The 23,748-nt window shown below is 48.1% G+C and overlaps 1 protein-coding gene and 1 long non-coding RNA gene across 2 annotated transcripts in view; one reads left to right on the top strand and one right to left on the bottom strand.

Annotated features, from left to right (window-relative positions):
• Positions 1-8,660: 8,660 nt before the first annotated feature.
• On the top strand, positions 8,661-22,656 carry LOC149331934 (uncharacterized). The gene is made up of 3 exons (XR_016285125.1): positions 8,661-9,166; positions 21,378-21,486; positions 22,592-22,656. It is a non-coding gene; the product is annotated as an uncharacterized LOC149331934 (long non-coding RNA).
• Positions 18,569-23,748, bottom strand: part of LOC149331933 (uncharacterized) — a 75,227-nt gene continuing 70,047 nt past the window's right edge. The window contains exon 4 of the mRNA XM_089556947.1: positions 18,569-19,184. Coding sequence (XP_089413073.1) covers positions 19,044-19,184 — 141 coding nt within the window. The 3' untranslated portion in view covers positions 18,569-19,043. The remainder of the gene's footprint in view (positions 19,185-23,748) is intronic.

Genomic DNA, 23,748 nt, shown 5'->3' with positions numbered 1-23,748 from the left:
TCAAAAGAACGGAAAGGAAAAATTTAACGTCCATTACCTCGCTAACAGGGACGCGTTCATCACCTCGCATCTCGTGGCCGTGGCCTTTACGTGATTCCGACTTAGCGGTTAATGTTAAGGGTGATAACTTTCACGTTACCGTGGACCCTAATGAGGACAGTATCCACTTGTGCCTCGACAGTGTGTACATTGAAGTTGGCACTAAAGGCATGAGACAGCATTGTCGACGTCATCAAAAGAGGCCGATGCTGTGGCGCCATATGCTCTGTGTCGCTCCGCTCCCGCGTAACATGGACATGACTTCACATAAAGGCAGACTACAAGCCCGGGTTCGCACGCTTGAGAGGCAATATGGATCTAAACAGGGCGTCTACTACGCAGACATCACAGGGCCGTCGGCCGCGGGATTCTGCACGGCTGTCGTAGTCCCCCGGGGAGTGAATGTCGATGGCCTATCGTTTAGGGCCCCGAATTCAACGCGAGCGGAGGAAATAGCAATAGCTCTCGCTGCCACCGATCCAAAATCGAGAACGGTTAGCACAGACATTCGCCGGGCTTGTGAACGCTACCTTGCAGTGGAAATATCACCTCTTGCCTCCCAAATTGTAAGACGGGCTTTCGCCGATCCAACTCGTTCAAATGTAATCTGGGCTCCTGGCCACCAGGGTCTACGAGGCATTGAGGCCGCTGATGCGGCCGCCCGAGCGATCACACACCGGGCTCCTCATTCTAGCTCTCCTGGCTGAGTAGCTCATAAACCGCTTCTGCGGTCCCGCGAAATCTTAATTCATTACTGCGACAGCCACCGTCTCTACCCAACACCTGCCAAGGGGCTGAGCAAAGCGGAGGAGCGAACTCCACGGCACCTGCAGTGCAGACAGGAACTCTTCTCTGTTCTGCCATCGCCAAACACTTTGATCCGTACATAGATGGGCGCTGCCCGCACTGTGGGGAGATATACGATAGCTTTGACATGGTGTGGCCATGTGCTCAGAATCCTCACCTTCCCCCACACCCACCTGAGAGGAATGGGAGACTGCCCTGCGTTTAAACGTGTCAAACTGCTCAGAGTGGAAAGCCTAACACACTACGCTATGGCGTCGTACACTTTTTTTGCTAAGGATCCGTCGGATAAGGTGTGTGAGATCTCGGCAGTCTTTCATAACAAAAGCTTAACGGCGCCGGAGCCTCGAGAGGAGTAGCAGGCGGTTAGCAACGGCGTGCCTAGACAACGGATATGCGTCTGGAAACAGGTGGTCGCAGCGCCGAGCTCCGCGCTTGGCCGCGGAGTAGCGCCGCAGGATCGCTAGTCTTATTGCATCTAGGCGTGTACTAGTTACTGTGGTTGACCATGATGACGTCATAGTATAGTAATGACAATACATTGGAGTAAACAATGTCCACATGTAATGCATCATTGTAAAGATGAAGTTTTGCCTAATTAACATTAATTATACAATTTAATTGCAGCAATTAATGAGTTGATATGTTTCTATAGCAGTGGATAACTACAAGTGCTAAACACGATGTGACCTTCTGCTTGACTTTGAAAAATTTAGCAAAATGTAAGAATAACAATGGGTGAATGGATGACGTCATATACCCTATAACAGAGTGCAAGTCACGTGACCTAGCATAACGTCACTCTGCGCGTTGAAAAGGTGCCTACCGGGACTGATCTCGCCGCAGACGGCGCTGACGTGGAAGGGAACGAAGACGCAGCCTCTTCGACGAGCTCCCGTGCTGGTAGTTGTCCGGAACGTTCTCAGCGTTACTGACGCCAAGCCGCTTCTAGTTACTCGATACACTAGAGCTTTCACTCTCTAACTAGGTTGAGCAGTAGTTAAACCACAGCTAATTTACTTTTTTCACTCCCACCTTCCCCTACGGCGTGGTTGAGGTGTCCATCGAGGCGTGAGACAATGACCGCGGCTTTCACTTCCTGATAACCAGTCATTAGCCTGGAGCTGCATAGGCATGATGCCACTCGCGGTCACTGAATTTCCGTTCGCAGCGCAGTAGCCCTGGCTTCAACTGTCTTGCGTTCTCATCCTGTGAAGTTCATTGCTCGAGTATCGTTTCATAAGAAGTCGTTCGAAGAAGTGCGTTTGGGCGCTGCATCAACCGCACCGTATGGTTTGTTTTCCGTGACCCCAGGTGGTCGAAATTTCCGGAGCCCTCCACTATGGCGTCTCTCATAGCCTTAGTCGCTTTGGGACCTCAAACCCCATAAACCGTTGTTGTTAATGTTTCGTGCTCCTTCAGTCATGTGGCTCACGCACTGTGCGGTACGAATAGGAAAACTTTTTTGAAATTGTACATGGTTGCAGTTTGTATTGTCGTAATCGTGTATTAGGAGTCCGAGTATTCTACACGCTGTCACCTTTGGTACCTGTCTGCCGAGTAGGGTGAGTTGTAACAGGGCGGTGGTTTTGTTTTGGTATTGCATTCGATTCATCAGGAGGAATTCCGACTATTCTGCTGACGGTTTGAATCCGGTTACGTGGAAGTGATCCACTATGGTGTGTATGCTTTCCTGGAGGGTCCTTTCAACGTCCCCTGGACATCCGGATTCGTTCCACAAGGTAACGGCGTAGAATGTGGGATGACGGTTTCAGATCATGGATAGAGCTCTCAGGCATATATTAATGAGGGTTGGAGATATAATGGATCCTTGAGGTGGTCCACGGGTAATGTTGACTGGGGAGGAGAGAGAGACGGCGCTGCCTTGAAAAGGGCTACCCTACCTTTGAGAAAACTGCGTATGTAATTGTACATGTTGGGGCCGCATCGTGTGTCTTGAACGGACTTGAGTATGAGATCATGTGTAACATTATCGAGGGTCTTTTTTATGTCTGTTGCGAAAAGTGCCTGTGTCTGTGCTGTCTTTGGCTGCAGAAGCGTGCTTTGTAGTATGAGAAATACGTCCTGCGTGCCAGCATTATAGCGGTATGAGCTTGTGCGGAAAATGTTTCGTGTTTCCTAGGTGTTCTCCTTGCCTCTTTTGCGACTGAGAAATGTACGCCATGTTTTCGCAGCTAAAGTTTTCATTTGGGAGAAGGCGTTCAAGCATGCTCTGGCGTGTTTCGTTGCGTTCGTTGGCTGAGTCAAGTTTCTTTGCAGTGTCAGTCAGGCGGTGAAGTCTGTTCAGTCTTTTCAAAGCACGTTAACGGGATCTCTGTTTTGTTCATATCAGATTCTAGCATTGACGGTATGTGTTGGATATGTTGTTGATATTGTGGAGCTGCGTAAATGGTAGTAGTAGTGTGTGGTTGTAACATCGAAGAAGTAGTGATCGGCTTAACAGTCGGCGTAGCTGTGTCAGTTTTTCTAGATGCTAGGCTGCGCACAGGGCCTTTACTCGAGGCACATCGTTGCAGGATGTCAGCAGCATTTGCCGATGCCATTGGCTACGACAGTGGTGCGTTAGGCTGCTTGTCCTGTGCTTCTGAGACTGCGGCGTCTTCGCTGTTTGCGATGGCTATTCTAGATGGTAATCGGGTGGCGTTGCGTTGCTGGGTGTGCTGCAATAAAGTGGAGTCTGGTGCTGGTTGCGCATTTTGATGCGTTGCATATAGATTCATTCAGTCTGCTTATGGTTTTTATGGATCGTTGGCTCTATGATATCCGGGGCAGTGCAGGCAGAGGAGAAAGTACTGGGTCTTCAGAGTGGCCGAGTTAGATAAGTGAGACGTCACGAGAAAGAATATCGTTCAGGCGTGCTACCGGCATCATCATCATCATCAGCCTGACTACGCCCACTTCAGGACAAATGCCTCTGCTATGTCTCTACAGTTAACCCTGTCCTTTGCCAGCTGCGGCCACCGTATCCCCGCTAACTTATTTATCTGATCCGCCCACCTAACTTACTGCGTCCACTGCTACGCTTGCCGTCTCTTAGAATCCGCTCCGTTACCTTTAAGGACCAGCGATTATCTTCCATTTGCGTAACATGCCCTGCCCAAGCCCATTTCTTCCTCTAGATTTCGACTAGGATGTTATTAACCCGCATTTATCCCCTCACCCTCTCAGCCCACTTCCGGCCTCTTAACGTTACACTATAATTATTCTTTCCGTAGCTCACTGCGTTGTCATTAACTTGAACTGAACCCTTTTCGCTAGCCTCCGCGTTTCTGCCCCGTAGGTGAGTGCCGGTAAGATACAAGTGTTGTATACTTTTCTTTTGAGGGATATTTGTAAACTGCCATTCATGACCACAGAGAACCTGCCATATGCGCTCTGTCCCATTCTTATTCTTCTAGTTATTTCCCTCTCACGATCCCGATCTGCGGTTACTACCTGCCCTAAGTAGACGTATTCCCTTACTACTTCCAGCACCTCGCCACCAATTTCAAACCGCTGTTCCCTTGCTAGAGTGTTGAACATTCCTTTGGCTTTCTCGTTGTAATTTTTAGACCCAATTCGGGATACCGGCATGGATGTGGAAAAAAACAGAGGTGCCCAAATCTATATCTTCCCAATCGGAAGTTGAGGATAGCTTTGAATAGTTCGTACAAAGCAGGTTTTGAGACAGAAATGAGCTAGGCGAGCCTGAAGGCCGTCAGGAAGATGCGCCAACGGCAGAGGACAATCATCCAGCTTATATAATCGACATAAGCTAACATAATCAAGTTAATAAGGGAGTAATTACTCATTGACGTCCACCCGAGCGCAGCCGTACGGCTACAAAGGAAAGCTATACAGCTTTCTCGGAAACTTCGTAGTTAAAGAAAAATTCGTCCTGGTCCGGGGTACGAACCCAGGACCACCGCTACACCGGAGCAGTCGCTCTACCAATTGAGCTAACCAGGACGGCAAGCTTGTACCTCAATGAGTAATTACTCCCTTATTACAAATCTACTCCACCTTGGGGGATTCTCCGAAACATTTGGTCATAATCAAGTTAAATTTGAGTAACTTCGTTCTGTTTCATTACCCTCACAAATTACTTCCTCGGTATTTTATGCTGCCGCTTCCAATCGCTTTTACGAGTGAAAGTTCCCATCTAGTTGTTCATCTTGCCTCATTCATACATTATTTTGTTTGTTTGTTGTTCTTTAACGTGCACGGGGCTTTAGCATCTCGCTCCCATCACCGCAACGCCACCTTGAGTCTCAAGGTGATGGTGCTTGGTGCCACCACGGACCCTTAGCCCCCTTATACGGAAGCTGTCATCCGCACCGTGGCGATAGTTTTTAAGGTGAATGTTAGAAACCATGAACGGCGGCGGTTGGAGCCATGGTCAAGTTCCGGCCGACGGGCTCCCCGTCTGTTTACGAGTCAGGGGCTCCGGGACCTTTCTGTAAATAAGAATGGGCAACACAGGCGACATTTCAGGAACCGTCAGCATACCTATATCGCATGAGTTCCTCTTCCTCCAAAAAGCCTGATGAATTCCTGAAAAGCAACTGCACCGTAGAAGGCTCCACTAGAAATCGACCGCACTGTGACTACTTTCCTCGTTTTCTGATATTTTTTAATTATTTATTGCGAGTACCTACAGCGCCCATGAGGCATTATGGGGGGATATTACTACATACAATAACACATGCACAGAAGATATTGGGAAACATGTCAGCAAGGATAACACAGCATACTAAGAGAAGACTAAAGGAGTTCACAAGTAGTATGAATGGTAACACATCGGCAAAGCGCTGGTAAACGCATGAGACCTGGAAGAAATACATCAGGTTATCATTTCGACAGCACTTTGGAAACCAGGTGAACAAACCACATCAATCGGAAGCTTATTCCAGTCCAGAATTGGGGTAGGAAAAACGAATACTTAAATACATTAATGCGGCATTGATAACTCTTCATCTTTTTCGTGTTGTCTAGTCTCTCTGAAATGTAATACGGCTGCTTTAGATAAGTGTTTTTATCAATACCGGTGCAATCATTGTAAATGCGGTTATTCTCACTCCCTAGTAGATAACGACAAAGTTCCTGCAGTGTCTGTTTTTGTTATTGCTAGAACCCTTGAGAGAATGATAGGAAAAAATTACAAAGCAAAAACACTTTCATCCGATGACCTTCTGGTTGAAGTTTCGCAGGAAGATCACTCTGACATCCTCTCAAGCAAAAGCAGTTTGCTCACCATCTGGTGACAGTCACCCCTCAAACGGAATCTAAACACTGTACAAGGTGGTATATCAGAATGCCATCTGACCCGCGAAACAGGGTCTGATCTCCTGAAATGCTTCCGAGATCAAGGTGCGATTGCCCTTCGCCGCATCACTATGAGGCGAAACGAGGAAGAGGCGTTGGCATCCGATATCGCCTTAACATTTGAACGGTGCCGTCTACCAGATACTGTGAAATCGGAATCATCCACTGTAAAATCTGCCCTATATCCCAAACCCGAGAAGATTTTTCAACTACGAAGAGTACGGACACGGATCCAAAACATGCCGTGGAAATCTCATCAATGCGAAGAGCGGTGCCCATGAGCGCCTGACTGATAACTGCAGTGCCGGTCAAGCAGAATGTCCCAACTGTCACAGGACACACGCTGCGCATTCACGAACACGTCAGGCGTTCCAGAAAGAGAAAAAAAAAGTAATCCAGATAAAGGTTACAGAAAAGAACGTTTTCTGAAGCCCGGACGAAGCTCTAGCTTCTCTCCGGAAGATCCTACGCTGACGCAGCGTGCAGAGGCGGGCGCCGTCTGGGCACGCAATACACCATCGCCAACATTCCCTGTCCCAGAGGTCAACTTTTCACAGAGCTCTGAGAAAATACAGGCACGCGAGAGAGAGTCTCTCCCTCTTGACGAATCCACATCTGCTTCCGCGTCTCCAGTGGAGGTAATACCAGGCTTCTCAGCGTCGGAGACGCTGAAGGAGTCCCCCAAATAGAGGCGGATTTTCCAAGACCGTCTCAAACCGAAGACATCTGTCAATTTAGCAGGATAATAAATGCGGCTATATGTGAATAACTCCGGCTAGTTTTCGCGTCCTCGCTTACAACTATGGCTGTCGAAAGCATTATGCACTGGAACTGCCGAGGGCTACAAAGAAGCTGGTTGGCATCGAAATACTCGCGCAGTATCAACCAAACATAGTTTGCCTACGGTAAACTCAACGAAACTTTCTGGAGAAATATGTAGTGTACCGGAAGGACTGGCAAGGAAGTACCTCCTCATCAGGTGTCGTTGCTGTTGTTTTTCAGAATTCAATTGCCTCTCAGATTTAGAGGCAGTGGCAATACGAGCACTAACATGTAGTAGAGTAATAACCGTATGTTGCCTATACATACCACCACATCATCAACTTTCCATTGACTAACTTTAAAAACTCATTTACCAGCTTCCGGAGCCGTTCCTGTTGGTCGGCGATATTGACGGACACCGCCCATTGTGGGGAGGTATTAGAACCGATTCTCGAGTTGCGCTAGTCGAAAAATTCATATTGTTATCTGGGTCATGCATATTCTATAGAAGAGAACCAACATGCTTTAATGCAGCACACAGCTAACGCGCTGCGATAGACCTTGCTATTGGCAGCTACTGTGAGGGCTGTTGTAGATAATCTCTATAGAAGTGACTTCTTTCCCATATCTCTAAAATGCACATAAAATATAAACCCGAAGGTAAATAATCCTAGTAAGTTTAAAGAACGGATTGCTGATCGAAAGATGCTCCATTGTCATCTTCATCAATTTCATAACTAGGTATAGATGAATTTCAATTCTTGGTCGCACTGCGTATTATAGGCGCTGCACAGAAATCCATCTCAAAGACACCAGTTGAAATAGAAAGCAAACGTAGAGCAGGGCAGGATGCACACTGCAGAAGAGCTCGTGAGAACGAAAATAATTCGTTGTAAAAGTTTCGCTATAATTCTACGGTTGGCAACTTGAACTTTAAGCGAGCTAAAGCAAATGCAAGCGTACTCGATGTATCCAAGCGGGAAAGTTAGCAGTCGTTTCTCTCCTGTGTAAATTCTTACGCAGATACGCATAAAGTGTACTGTACACTAAAAGCACTTCGAGGGCATAGTGCACGTACATTACCTCTTGTTATCACTGCTGGCGGTACATTTCGGCACCAAGCAGATGCACTAGGCAAACACTTCTAGCTCAGTGCATTATGCAGAAAAAATCAGGGGGCACTTTGGCTCACTAAAGTGCTGCAAGGCGAAAGCGTTTCCTGGCCACTGTTTGTTTTTATTTACTTTTTTATTTTTCATATCTTGTTTTTTATTTATTTTTTGCTCCTATTCTTAATTTTATTGTTTTTTATTTTTATTTTCACATCTTATTTTTAGTTTTTATTTTCCTTTCCTTGACTTTACTCCTTTTATTTTATTTATAAAGCCCATGCATTCACTACATGCGCCTTTATTAATGCTGGAACCTTGAGCCTATTAAGCAGTGACGCCGAAAGGCGGACGAATCTGCCGATGCGTCTGTCGACATTCCTGCCGACGCGTCTGCCGACACGGCTGCCGACGCGTCTGCTAACAACAGTATGGGGCATTAAATGCTTTCGCCTTAATAGCCGAGCGTTCGTTATATCTGTCGCAGTTATACGTGTAAATCAAACGTGTGTTGAATCGGTAAAAATGAAAGTGCTCGTAGGTTGGACAAGTCCAGATCTTGCAGAGATCGTACTTCGATTAATATTTTCGCTTCCTACGCTGAAAAGCAGATTTTAAGGATTGCTAATTAACAAAGTCTCTCCGAGCGCCCCTGATGAGACAGGGGCCGAGCCTACTGTGTCCCTGGAAAAATCTGAGGCTGAGAACGTGCCACCCTCGGAGCCCGCGCTAAAGCCCGCGGCCAGCGTTGCGGTTTTGAGCAGGGACGCCGACATAGCTGAGGTCGACGGTGACGACAGCAGCTTGACGTCCTCGGCCTCTTCAGTCAACCTCGTCATTGACGAGACTGTCATCACGCCTGAGGAGGACCCGACGCCGCCATCGTCGTCTTCGTCATCGCTTGTACGAGAGCCAAGATCATCTCCAGACGCTGACCCTGTGCAGTCGCCGTCCTCTTCAACATCGAGGATCAGCGCTAGCACTTCTAGCGAAGAGTCGTCGGATATTGAGATGGTCGCTTTAAGTTCGAGCTTAAAGCGTCCACATGCGTCGACTACGGACTCGGACAATTCTGCCGGTCGGCCAAGGAGGCCTCGTGCCTCCTCTGGTCCGACCCTCCGCAAAAAGTGAGGTGGTTTAGCGCCGTTCGCGGCGCGCTTTGTATTGCCTAAGCATCACGACTGTTCAGGTTTCATTTTTCATTTCCAAAATGACTAACCTTCAAATTATTACTCTAAACGTGCAGGGGTTCCGCAGTGTTTTGAAGCAGGCAACGGTGGTCGCATTCGCTCGTTCCTCGGGTTGCGATATCGTCTGCCTGCAAGAAACCAATTTTTTTCGTCTCGGTGACGTGTTGAAATTCAAGCGTAGGTTTGGCGTCGATGCCTTCTTTTCGTACGCCAGCACGCGTTCTAGCGGCGTTGGCGTTCTGGTTTTGAACCGCTCACTGTTGCGCGATCATCATGTTACCTACGATGCGCTTGGACGCGTGTTGGCGTTCGACTGCACGTTTAACGCACTTCACCTGAGAATTCTTTGTATTTATGCGCCTGCGCATTCCAATTTGGTAAACGCATTCTTTAAAGATTTAGATGTGTATTTTCTTGGAGGGCGTGATGTTGTGATGTTGGGCGATTTCAACTGCGTGCTCGATACGGTCGCCGATGTGCAAGGCCCTGGTAGGGGTAGGCCAGGCTGGAATGCGCGTGAGTTGCGCCGCTTAGTGAACCATTTCATGCTCACGGACGCGTATGAGCTCCTCTATGGCAACGTCTTTGTGTGGACTTGGCGTCGCGGGTTATCGTCGAGTAGGCTAGACAGGGCGTACGTTCCGGCGAGCCTTTCGCGGTCAGTGTGTGTAGCTAATGTACTGACGCTGCCATCCTCGCCGGTGCACATATCAGACCACCGCCCTTTTCTTCTATCACTCACGGTTCCGGCGCCTGCAGTATCACCCCATAGACCATGGCGGTTGGATGTACGCATACTTCACGATGCCAGCACTAAAGAGGGGCTCACACGGGTCTTGCGTTTTTCGGTTGTTGGGGCGGTGCCTGGTGACTGGGACCGTCTGAAGGAGCAGTGGCGTCACCATTGCGCCGCATCTGGTCGAGCCCTTAGGGCTCGCGTGTCAGATGAGGTGCGTGTGGTGACGGCGAAGCTACGTATTGCTCAAAGCACCCCGTCGCCTTCGTCGCTTATGTGCGCATGGAAAGAGGAGCTTTCGGAGCGCCTACAGCGTCTTTTACGTGCCTCCTCTTTGACAGCGGCTGCATGGCGTTGTCGACGCAGTCCAACTGCTCATCCTGAGGTGCTTCGGTTGGCCCGCCAAGAGCTGTTGTACACTCAAGGTGCCCCTGCGTTTGCATCTTCCGCCGGGGCTACGTCCCAACCAGGTGGCAGGAATTTCAGTGCGTTTTTTAGCCATTTCAGGGGTATTGCTCAGTCGGTCATTCTAGTTGATCGCAATGTCGTTTCCGCAGCCCCATTTTTAGCAGGCTTGCCGCAGGTTTCAACTTAACTCCATGACGGCCTTATGGCTGTGCCAACAACAGATGAAATCAAGGAGGCGTTGGACTCCATGAAACGAGGCTCAGCGCCTGGTCCAGACGGCCTTCCTGTGGAGTTCTATTTAGAATTTTGGGATATTGTGGGCCCTATTTTCTCGGAAGTATTAAAAATATGCTTTACTGAGCACGTATTTCCTTAATCATTCAAAAGAGGCCGCATTGTCCTTATTCCTAAAAAGTTTCCTATGTCGACATGTCCGGCAGATTGGCGCCCTATCACCCTGCTAAATTCAGATTACAAAGTATTAGCAAAATTACTCGTTCGTCGTCTACGAGCTCTCCTCCCGTCACTTATTTCCTGCCACCAGGTTTGCTCCATCCCAGGCCGTGAAATACACAGTTTATCTTCTGTAACGCGAGACATCCTAGCGTATACTTTACGACGGCGCGCACATGGTCTTCTTGTTTCCCTTGATCAGGAAAAGGCGTTCGACTTCTTAGAGCACGAGTACATTTACGGGATGCTGGATGCTTTCGGCTTCCCACCTTCTTTCGTGCTTCTCATTAAAGAGATGTACAGAGATATTTCAAGCACTCTGTTCCTCGATGGCCGGGAAAGTACCGCATTTGATGTTCGCCGCGGCGTCCGTCAAGGTTGTCCGCTCTCCCCCCTTTTGTTTGTCTTAGCATTAGAGCCTTTCCTCTTGGCAGTCAATCGCCACTCCTTTATTAGAGGTCTGGCTTTGCCAGGCAGCGAAGCGGTACGCGTCACTGCTTATGCAGACGACATCACTCTGTACTTAGCTGATGAACGCAGCCTGCTTGAAACTTTAAATGTTTTCCGTGAGTACGCCTCCTTGTCTGGGGCTGCTCTTAATTACTCGAAGAGTTGTTACTTTTTTGTGGGGTCTACCCAAACTCGTATTACATCTTCAATACCTTTGCAGTGGTGCGCGCAGATGCGCATTTTAGGTGTGACCTACGACTGTGCTGGAATATGGAATGGTGTGTGGTCTTCGGTCGTCGAAGACATTACAGCTCGTGTGCGAAGGGCGCAGACATTCGATTTGCCTCTGCTTGAGAGGCGCTACCTGGTTCAGTCCGTCATGCTCGGTGCCTTCTGGTACCTCTGCTACACTGTTAAACCACCCCTCCGTGTCATAAGGCGAGTGCAGACTACAGTTTTTTCGTTCTTTTGGTCAGGCGGAACCGAGCTTGTGGCCCGTGCTGTTCTTGGACAACCACGGGAAAGAGGAGGGTTTGCCTTTCCAAATTTGTCCGTCACGTCCTCGCTGTTAGCGTTGAAGAGTATTTTGCGTATCCTGCTAGGAAACTCGTCTCCGGCGCGAATCCTGGCTCGGTACTTTTTGGGCCCTTCTTTACGCTTTTTGGATCCGGCGGCCCCTGTTAATCATGGACCCCAGTCAGAGCAACCTACAGCTTTCTACGCTTCATCAGTGGCCTTTTACAGGCATGTTAGAGCAGTAGCACCTGCTGTCAACATCGTTGCAGACCGTGTGGTGGACATTATGGGCACGCTATTGTTACCTGTTGTGCCGGCGTCTCGCCGCTCACCTATGCGCCGGGTTCAGCGGGCGCGTTTAGCGTCGACACCTCTCCCAGATCATCTACGTGACTTTGTCTGGAAACTTGGCTGGGCAGTGCTCCCTACTTGTGATCGTTTAGAGCGGTGGGGTGTGTTATGCTCCAGTACCTGTCCGAATTGCCCGCTCCCGGAATCTAATCGCCACGCTACAGTCACCTGTGTTGTAGCGCGTGTCTTTTGGCGCGCGGTTCATGCGGGATTTCGTGGGCAGGGCATTTCGTGCTTCGTCTCCCGCGGCCGCTTCCCCAGCGGCCGTTTTGCTCGCCTGTTAATAGTTGCAGGTCTTTTTAGTTTATGGCGCAGTCGATACGCCGCGGTCGCTAGTGGCTTTCGACGCCGCGCTGTGTGGCCAATTCTCGGCCGTCTCCGACGGGAGCTGATCAGGCTTTTGTCCGAGGAACTCTTTTTCTTGGGTGAGGAAGAGTTTCTCCGACAGTGGTCATGCCCATTTATTTCTGTAAATAACGGTCGTATTGTCTTGGTTTTTAGGCCAAACTGGCGCTAAAGTATCCTTTTCAATGTTTCAATGTCCAGTTATTGCCTTTTCGCTCTTCTGACAATCGGTATATATGCATTCCTATTTTACATCGCCCATTCCTGTTAGTAACTTAGAAATGTTTATGGTACCTCTTTAAATGGCTCGCCTTACATGTGTCATGTGTTCTTGTAAATGTGAATGTATCTAGTAACCTTGGCATGTGTACATATGTAAATAAAATTTTTTCTAAACAAAAAGAAAGCAAAGTTAGCATTTAAGAGGATTTTTGGGAAGGCGTACGCAAGGAAAAATAAAGTGTAGGGAGTTTCGCGAAAATCAGTGTCGAAGAAGTCAATCTCACGCACGATACTTCATAAACGGCAAGAAATACGTGTACCACGGTAATAAAAGCCAGGTCGCACCGGTCATGTGAAAGTCAGCATAATGAAGCGGTGATTTCTTTTCTCAAAATTAATTTCCGATGCATTAAAAAAAAAGTTTATGAAATTGGTGTATTCGTTGATATGGTTAGGCCGTCCGTTAATCTGGTCACGGGATAATGGTTAGGTAGTGAAGTTGCTGATTAAGTATAGTCAGATCGCTTTCAATGTTACAGAAAGCATAGAAACTTGTATGGCAGAGGTGCGTTCAAGATGTGTTGTGGGTTACATGAAATAATGCTTTCTTGTCACTCTTGTGAAGCTGCACTCTTTTTTTTTTGTTTCCTGTAGCCCCACTATAAAGCCTTTGGCGCTATGGGTTTCTGGAGAAAAAAAAACCCTAGATGCCCTACAGGTGCGTCAATGTAGACGTGCTGGACCAAAACTGCTGAAGCGAGCATAACGCATTAAAAGGACTTACCGAGCGCTAAAACTTGTATTGGGAAATTGAAAGCAAGTTCCGGCATTGGCGTCGTGGCATTCGTTGGTCGCTCCGTTCGCACAGAGAACAACCGTGGATGTTTAAATCTCGACGAAAAGGAATATAAATAGGCACCCTACGTCACGTAGAAAGCACAAACAACGTATACTAGTGCACGGAGTCAGAAACTAGCCAGCTGATGTCCACGGACGTAATGCAAAATATGCTACGTTTTATGCGCAACAGAAGCTCTGTTATTGGTAAGCGCAACATGCGTTGATGAGGAATTCTATGAATGGCATCTTCTATTAATTTCCTGAACATGGTCGTCTTAGTAAATTACAAACGCTACTGAAGTTTCTTTCTCAGTCTCCAGCCAGCAGTAGGAAGTTCTTTTCTCATTTTTCAATTTCTGTTGTTTGCAGTCTATTAACCAATGAGTTTTATTTCATCATCAGGTGTCAGTGTGGTGCTAGGTTCGGAGACATTCTCGCAGAAAAAGACGTTGCCTGCTACAAAGAGTAACTGAAAGTACAAAGCGTGACTACGAGCTATGCGTGCTTAACAAAGCACCCTCCGTTACAGCTGTACTGTCTGAATCGGGAAATAGTGGAACTTGAATACTTACAGTTGACGTATTACTGCCCTGCAGCCTTGGGCAGCGGGAAATGCTTTGTTATACTAATCAAGACAACGACAATATGCAGCGCATACTTCTATTTATTTGTGCACATGCCAAGAGGGAAACACTATTACACGAATGCAGGCACTGTTGCTTCTTCCGTTGCTGGGTTCATAGGGTCTTCCAGCAGCTGCTCGAGGGCTTGCATACCAAAAAGAATGGACCGCCAGATTGCGCGCAAAGAGGGAAACTATAAACATTTGAAAAAGTCCTAATTTGTAAAGAAAAAACTTTATTCCGTTATTCCAAACCCCAAACCTAACTCTGACACTGAAATGAAAGTATAGGTTGCAGCAAGACAAAGCACGTTTCATTTATTGCCCCTTCAGTCCTTCGAACACTTTGCCTCAGACAGGATCCCCGTCAGAAAATCGACAAAAGAGAAGAAAAGCAGCTCGGAATGTTGCAACGGTAGCTGTGTGCACCGCGCTGGAAACTGCGGTTTCACCCTGCTGAAAAAAATCTATGATGCAATAACCTCATAGAGGCTTCCTCATAAAATATTACACAATTCGTATAATATTCTGTGACATCTTTTTGATGATTGCACGACTTTACAGAAATGTATGACATTTGTATGATAATTTTCTATGATTTGTATGATAATTCTATGATATTTGTGTGACGAACTCTATGAGCTTATTGCATCGTACAACTTTTTTCAGCAGGGCAAATCATCAGTGGCCAACGCTTCCATAACTGGCGAAATGCTGGACACCAATCAAAGTTTGTGTTTAGATGTGGTGACAGGCCAACCATTGGCCATTCTAAGGAAGGCCAAGCATGGGCAACAATTGGAAATGCCTTGACCATCATAAGGCCTTCACTCTAACACCACGTTAAATCCAAGCAGTTTCTTTGATTGTAGGCCAATCATCTTGGTCAATTAGTATTTTAGCTTTTTCCTAGAACCATTTTTTTCACTAACTGCAGCTGCTTCTAGATCCGTGGACCCTTCTGTGAGATTTATTAACTGTACACATTAATTTTGGGGCCACCACTTGCCAAACACCTCAAATATATACAATCCCTTCTAGAAGATCTCAGTCTCAAAAAACACCAATATCACCACATGACCGGATGGTGTGAAATGCAGCAGTAAGCAGCTGACAGCATTGCTGCAAAAAGACTTCTGTAAAGAAAGGTGCAAAGTACTATTTGAGCCAAGCACCTAAAGAATTACACATATTTGTAAATTTGCCAAAGGCTACACGCATGTCTTTTTTTTTTTGCTTCGCATTTACAGCACATTTCAATTATGGTGACGCACCGTAAATTCAAGGACTGTTAGATCACTTAGTTAAATCACTTAATTTCACAAAAGCCACGATGACGGTAACGCTACCAAGGCATTCAAAAATCTTACCCGAGTATAAACACTGCTAATGAGTTATCTCGGAAATGTCGTTCAAATGCAATATAAATATTATTTTGCGGAAAATACCGCTTCTCTTGCTTGACAAACCGAAAAAGTAGCCGTAAACTCGCGTGTCAGCATACAAGCCGAGAGTATCTGTCAGAAGTGCTGGTAAAAATTTTTTTACTTATTTTACAGGCCTAAGATACAGGACTTAGGCAGGAGTGGACAATACAAATCAACAAATTCAGAAACAGCAAACAATTAGATACAGGACGTTGAATGATAAATCAGAACAAAGACACAAGATACTGTTTACAACATGAATGCATTTTGATGGGGGGAGGCACAAGGGCGCAGAGGAATCACGAAACCGTTGTACAGTTGACCGTATCGGCGGATAACAATTCCAATCGCAAATAGTGCGCAAGGAAAGGAATTTTTAAATGCGTTAGTCCTGCACCAAAAATCTAGGACTCTTTTGGTGTGATAGAGCGCGTAGAGCGGCGGCGCAGGCTGCCGAGATTTCGGCTTCTACCCGACGCGCTGCCACAGCTAGCTCGTTCAAGTCGCCGCAGTGACTTCTTCCGCAAATAGCAAACGTGGGGTGGCTCTGTCGGACAATCCTTTCCACTCGCTCCGCATTCGAAGCTCCGGGATCGGCGTAGACGTATTGCTCCTGCATCGCCCTGACGTTCTGGACCAGTTCCAACTCCCTCTGCATCCGCAGCATCCGCACACGAGCGGACCGGATCGCGGATTGTCCGGGCGCGTCAGCGCTGTCCGCGTCCCACGTAACGTGAACGTCCCTGCTCTGAGCGACCTTGAGCCGGCGGCGTGCACTTTTCTGGGCCCCGACCGCGGACCGAATGAAAAAGGCCAGAGCCTTTTTCAGTCCGAGGGCTTGTCGGCGGACCGGGATTGTTTTTGCTTCTAGGTGCGCTCGTCTGGCTAGCTATCCTGAATGAAGTCGGCTTTGCTCCGTGCTGGCGCCTTTCGTTTTGGCGCGCTTTTCGCCGCATTTGCAGCTCGAGTGCAGCATTGTGTGTCCTCCTTTTCGTATTTCTCTCACTGCGTCGTACTGTGTATTTGAGCGTGTGCGTAAATACCCGCTTAGCTTTGTTGTTTCTGCTTATTTGAGTGAATATGGAGAGAAGGAGCTCTGTGAGCCAGTATCTGGTAAAACTGCTCTGGACTAAGCCGCAGCAAGCGTTTGTACTCTCCGGGTCGCATTCAAGTAGGTCCTCGTACAGCAGGTCCTGCATGGCCAAACACTGTTTTTCCAACCTTGACTTTGTCCAACATAACCGTTTTAGACGCGAAAGCTTCCTTCTCGCCCTCAGACGCTTTAATGGTGACAACCAGTGCGGCGAGACGACGTTTTCGTTCGGCGTTCATGTTTAAACTCTCGGCAGCTGAGTTTTCGAAGCCACGCTAACAGCGCAAGCCCGCTGTGGGCGAGAGTATGCGCGGATTGTCCGCTGCGTTCGTGTGAATGCCCGACGTTCAGACCGACTCCCGGATGCACGTGTCACGATAACCGCGCTGACGCGCGCGTACCATCCGCGATTCGGTCCGCACGTCTGGACCCACCTTCATGGAGATACGATCACGTGGTGGGTACACCAGTAATGGCAAGGCTTTGGGTTCGGTTCAGCTACGGTTTCGGGTGAAAATTCGGGTTCTGTTCCTGTTTCGGATTCAGGTTCGGTTCCGGTTCGACACTATGCTTTAGACAGTCAAAGTGCCCCTGAATTATTTGCTGTCCTTTTCGCGAAAGGTAGCTTCATATTTGCTACTGAGAGCATAATTAGCATTCGACTCGAAGAATTTTTTCTACTGCTAATTGCAACGAAAAATTTAGCGGCAACAACGCGGCACATAAGAGAGCGCGAAGAGTGAAAGAACATCTGGCGAGCGCGGCGCCTTGGCTTTCATGCTCATTGATGGCAAAATCACCGAGGTCCTTATCTGTGGGAATGAATGAACACCGTCCTGACGTACTTCCATCTCTTGGGGACACAGCTGGAACACCTTGGTTACTCTACTGTTGACTCCGTAAATGCATCTCTCAGTCAGACCGCTATCTCATATGCGGATCTGTCCCGCAAATAATGTCACAACTTCGGCTTCAGTGCCCATGGGGATTCTAGAGCACGTCAAAATTAAGCGCTCACCGTCAAAAACGTGACCGCTTTCCACAAACCAGCTCGAATTTCATCGCAAGCCAGGAACAGCAATACATTTTCAAAGCGACCAGTTATATGCATGGACACATCCACAGACCACGTACGGACCTTTGCAAATACATCATCTTGCCCAGTGTAGCAATATATTTATGATGACGATGATCACGTCCACGTTCACACCCCTTTTCAACGGGCTGTCACGTTGTTGTGAGCCGCCAGACATCACAGTGCCCCCTTACGCTGAGTTTGCTCGCGAATAGAGGGCAGCGCGAGATGAGCGAAGAGGACAGCAGTTCCTAGAATTTTCCTTCCCTCGGTGTGTTCTCGCACTCGGCACATCACTCACGTGACCTTTTCTCCCGTGCTCCGGTCCGTCGTGTGGACACTGACGTTCTAGAAGACCGTGGTTACCGCTCCAAACAGTGCACATCTCGGAGATACGGTCACGTGGTGGGTACACCAATAATGGAAAGGCTTCATCGCTCTTAGGCGTTTTTCAATGCCAAATTAAAATTATATATTTTTGTTTCCTCCGATATGGCACTGCTCCACTCTTACATCATGGTACTTTTTTTTCGAATATAATCTCATGACACGTGTTTCAGTCAGTAATTAATATACTGTCTCTTTAATGAGCACAGACCTCGATGTTTCATAAATGCTGCACTTACCTCCCAGTATCCAGCGACCTAGTACCAAGCACCCATTGCCAGTAACCCTGCGTTATTCCCAACACTGCTTCGTTGTCAGATATGGCAGCTGGTGACCGAGTTCCAGTTCCTCTGGGAATGGGTATTCTAGCCAATATCGACGAGCAGTGCCAGAAAGGAGGCAAATGCAAAACAAACCTGTTCATTTTGGCGAAAATGGTGGAGCGAGAGCTGACACGCTGCATGAGACACATTCACTCAAGGCGCAACGCTGACACAGTGCAAATGGTGAGAATTTTGTAGCCCTCCAATCTCCGAGATTAGACATGAAGGCATGCTGATGTCCTGCTGCATCCCAGTCTCCATGGGTCACACATGAAGTATTGCTGATGTCCTGCTCCATAAGGTCGGTGGTCATGTCTTCATGCAGATGATGTTAAACTAGTCGCGAAACCTATGCCGGGTTTTCTATCAGTGACCTCACCACATTGCATACCTTGAGAGCCATCCCTAAGCTCATACCCATGACATTTGTTAGGTAGTCCTCAGTAAACATAAACAAACCTTCCCTGTCAGTTAGCTGTGCAGTGAATTCTTCGACGCATCCTGTGTAGCTTGGAATTTCCGCGATGTAGGGAATAGCCTCCGGAACCGTCCAGCCACGAGGGCTTTCAGACCAGCAACGCCAGATGCTCCAGCAGGTTTTCCACTTTCTCTTCGTCAACCATGTTCCACTGAGAATCATAGTCAGCAGTCGTGTTGTCCGGGATCCAGGCAGCAGGCGGGGTAGGGGTCCTGAAGCCAGTGTACTCCTGCGTAGAGTAAATATGCCGACTCTAGATCGAGAGCTCCACATTCTTGGAACTGCTGTCGCAGCCTTTATGGCAACACATCTTAGCCAAATTATAGTGGCAATGTATTCTAGACACAATGAACAAATATTACTATGCAGACCAAATACAGCGCGTACTCAGTAGTGTTCTCCAAATTATAGTACCAGTATAATGTAAGCACTTTGAACAAATTTTACTGCACACAAAATGCTGAGCGTACTCAGCAGCGTCCTGCCCCACCGCGGTGGCTCAGTGGTTACGGCGCTCAGCTGCTGGCCCGAATGACGCGGGTTCGATCCCGGCCGCGGCGGCTGAATTTCGATGGAGGCGAAATTCTAGAGGCCTGTGTGCTGTGCGATGTCAGTGCACGCTAAAGAACCCCAGGTGGTCGCAATTTCCGGAGCCCTTCACTACGGCATCCCCCATAGCCTGAGTTGCTTTGGGACGTTGAACCCCATAAAACCAAATCATAAACCAATCAGCAGCGTCCTGCTCCGTTGATGTGATCACGTTATCTAACTATTTCCGTGATAGCAGGACTGCGACGCTTTTAAGTCCTCAAATAGGTAAAAAATATTCTCCTTAATAATACTTAACTGGGAACGCGGGCAGAAAATTTTTTACTGGGGAGGAGCGGAGAATTAATTTTTATGTAGGCATGGTGCCTGCGTGACTGTTTTTGCCGCTGCCCGTCGCGTACCCTTGACGCCGTCACTGATTTTCAACGCTTGTTGAGCCTCGTTTTGAGCAAGCATCGCAGGAGTTACCTAACACGACTTCCCCTCAGCGCTTTGCCACCCTTCTTCCTGGAGCACAGCCAGTAATTTTTTCTAGGGCTATCTGTTGTTGTTTTTTTTTTTCAATACATAATGACATGACCATCGACCCGCAAGCGCTAGATTGATTTGTGATTTTGTGACGTGATTTTTTTTTCCTTTCAAGAACGCTTGCAACATCGAATGGCGATTCATTCCCGCCACCTGCATAGAGGCGATTACAAACCCCGCCAGCCCAGGAGAAATAAGCCGGGTGCCGCTTCCAAACCTGTCTTCCAGCTTAAAATAAATAGAATTTGCACATTGCATGATTACACGGAGAAAAATTTGGGATTTACCTTTCTCAGCTCGAGCAGAATACGCCAACGCTTTTTCGAGGTGGTGATCCTGCTAAAAACAATCGCCGCGAGAGGCGTCAATCGTCGAAAGCACGTTGTGGGCATTTAAAGCACTGCATCCAACGCAAAACTGTCGCAAAAGTAGGCCCTCGCAGCATACATGTATATTTAGCCGGGGTATGTTGCGTATTTAGCGAATGGAACATATGTGATCGTGCACGGTGGCCAAAGAGTTGCGAAGTCATCTGACCAATGGTCGTCCTATTTAGTTTCATTAGCATGGTATGCAAACCATTTCCTATCAAGGAAGTAGGCTGCTAGCCAAGTGTGATGGACATTGAGAGGATTCCGAGACGTGTCCAATGATAAATGATCGGCCACTGCAGTGTCCCCTGCGGGAGAGGAATCAACGCTGGTTCACGGGGCTTTCGCTTGTGCCCCACTAATGGATGAAATAGCATGCACTTCTTTCCATCTGTTCTTCCGAAGCGTACAACTAGTCGAATATTCTTGAGAAATTGGAAGGCCCAGCATCAGGTTTGAAGTGCTCTCGTTTCAATGATGTTTTCCGAGGGTCCTCAACAGTGTGAGACTTGTCTTGCAGCCGACGTTGACGAAATGGTCCAAGCAAAGAAAGTCGTTTTCGGAAAGTGTCTTATGTCGATCGAGATAGCTGTGCCGCACTGACCCATGCCCTCTAGAGATTGCTATCCTTTCGAAAGGGTATCACAGCTCGTCAGCGCCACACACGATGTGTTACACGGTGGAGGCACACTCTAACTTTTGCAACAATTTTTATCCGAGCAAATACCCCCTGCGTCCTGTTTCGCCGGTCACAAAACTACATATTGCAATGCAGCAGATTGAAGTGGCCAGCTACCATATAGTACACCAGGTGACTGTGCTATCCGTGCTTCCGCTACTTGAAGGACGCATCGATGCAGCTGCAGCAGGGGCGCGCCGTAGGTGACACCGGGCTAACCGCGTGCTGTGAAAAAGTGTGACGTCATGGCTGCCAAGAGGCTGCTGTGTCAAGCCCCCCTAATGAACTTGCGCAGGTCACGACTGTACGCAAAAGCGGCGTTGGATGACTGAAGGTGCTGGACGCGTTCTCCAAGTGCGGCTTCGGACGGCACAGAGCTCACCGTCGCCGAGGACAGGCACACGGTGAGCAGCTCACTCATTTCAGCCCGCGCGAGAATGCCGCACCCACAGCTATACGGTCTGTAGACGAAGCACGAGCACGTACAGTCGGACGAGTAAAAGCAGGACAGCGTAGAGTGAAATTTTAGTGCGAAACACCGACTAAAAAATTTGGCTGTGGCTTAGCTAAGGTTAAGCCTGGATATCTCAAAGCGAAAAGCTCTCGCTGCTTTTCAGCCAACTCCCAAACTACCACTTCTGGATCGGTGTTGATGATGATGACGATGTCCTCAGGCTTAATGGCACATACCCATGGCGGGGGATTGGCCAGGGGGTTTCTGCGCCGTCCGACTGTTGCTTTTTCTTCTCCTTCTATGGCGAGTGTCTGCGCCTGTTCTATGGGGAAGCGCGCCTTATGTACCCCTCCTTACAAATGCGCACTGCGCACGGATGTGGCGAAAGGTCAAACGCTAAACAGAGCGTATTTCTCTTTGACCAAAAATGCCCTACATGAGGCACACACCCTGCCCACGCTTTCACTCAACTTTGTACCAAAATCTATGTCCAACCATAATTTACCAAGCCAAACACGATGGCGACCTCCAAATTTGAATTGAGGCCTTTCCAAAGTATGACCCGGGCCACACACGAAATTTGACCTTAGCCTATTGGGACCAAAGAATACTTGGTATAGGCAAAAACTAGAGCTTTCGCACTTGTAGGTTTAACCAAGTTAAAACCCTGACATCTTTTCTTGGATGCATTTAGTATGCGCTCCCCGTACTGTCACACTTGTGTTGTAACCATATGTTTATGAACTTTCACAAGGCAACCATTTTTGGTGTATTAATGATGGACCAATCAAGCTCTTCAGTGTGATTTTTGCAATGGAATGACTAATTTTCACAAAACTACCTGGGGCAGAGAGACGACGACAGAACGAGCGTTTTCTCTCAAGTGCTACTTATAGTATACAAGCCACGAAGCTATCCAAACTTGCATTACTGGAAAGACGCGCCGACGCAGCTGCAGTAGGGGCTCGCCGTTGCTCGCACCGCGCTAACCATGTGCTCTGGAAAAGTGTGACATCAGGGCTGCTGTTTGAAGCCCCCGTAACGAATTTGCGCAGGACACGACTGTTTACGAGCGCGGCGTTGGATGCCTGGAGGTGCTGGACGTGTTCTCCACGTAGCTCCAAGTGCAGCTTCAGATGGCAGAGCTCACCGAAGACAAGCACACGGTGAGCACATCATTCATTTCAGGCCGCGCAAGAATGCAGCACAGTTTACTGAATGGTCTGTAGACGAAGCACAAACTCTGACAGTGGGGCGAGTAGCAACAGGACTGCGGAAAGCGCAGTTTTTTTATATGTCTATAGTATGTGCTCCTCATGCATACAGCGACAGCGGTGTTGCAGCCGTGATATTTATGAAGTATCACAAGGAAACCTGTTTTTGGTATACTGAGAGAGCAATCATGCTTGTGTGTGATTCTTGAAGTGAAGCGATAACCTTGACAGGAAGGCCTGAAGCAGAGGGACGACAAACAGAACGAGCGATTACTTTCAACCGTTTTATTTTTTTGGCGGGAAAAGCTTTTCTAGGAATGGCGGAGGGTGGGCACACACAGTTATGCCTGTGCTGTCTTGGTGAGCTTGACGGATAGGCTGCTCACATAGTCATCCGTCAGTGCATGTCAGTAGGACACGCACGAAGGTATACGTCGTCCAGAAAGCGTAACCCCCCCCCCCCCCCCCCCCCCCCCAAGAGGCCATTCACAACCAACAGGCTCATCTCCACCGTCACGTACACCATATACCACTCACCAAGGAGTCGAACAATACATTCAGACAGAAGAATTCCACACCAAACGCAGTTACGCAGGAACAAGCAACCTGTACATTAAAGGGGTCATTTATGATCTCCCAACAAATCGTGGCGTTCTAGCCACGACCGTTGTTATGCATACTTAAAAAAAGAAGCAGGGCTCTACTTGGGCATTTTAGCTAAAAATTGCAATTTGAAGTTGACTCTAAGCCCCTCCCCCGACAGCGCCGCCGTCTGGTGGAAAACCGATGCAAAATCACCTTGACACATTACAGTTAAGCCGCCGAGATCGGCAGTAGACAGAAAAGGGAAGGACACGGACCTCTGTTGCCTTTGTCCCCCTGCCGTCACTCCCCCCCCTTTACCCTCAGCACTCCTATCCCGAACAGCGAGCCACCCACTCCCCTACGCTCGTTACGAGGAGTGCGCAGTTCACTCGTTCAGTTGAGAGAAAGCACGT

The sequence above is a fragment of the Amblyomma mixtum genome, chromosome 8 (assembly GCF_055824585.1).
Source record: "Amblyomma mixtum isolate Tamu chromosome 8, ASM5582458v1, whole genome shotgun sequence".
In the NCBI taxonomy this organism is placed as follows: domain Eukaryota; kingdom Metazoa; phylum Arthropoda; class Arachnida; order Ixodida; family Ixodidae; genus Amblyomma; species Amblyomma mixtum.
The sequence above is the reverse complement of the archived record's forward strand: the minus strand, read 5'-3'. Positions and strand labels throughout refer to the sequence as shown.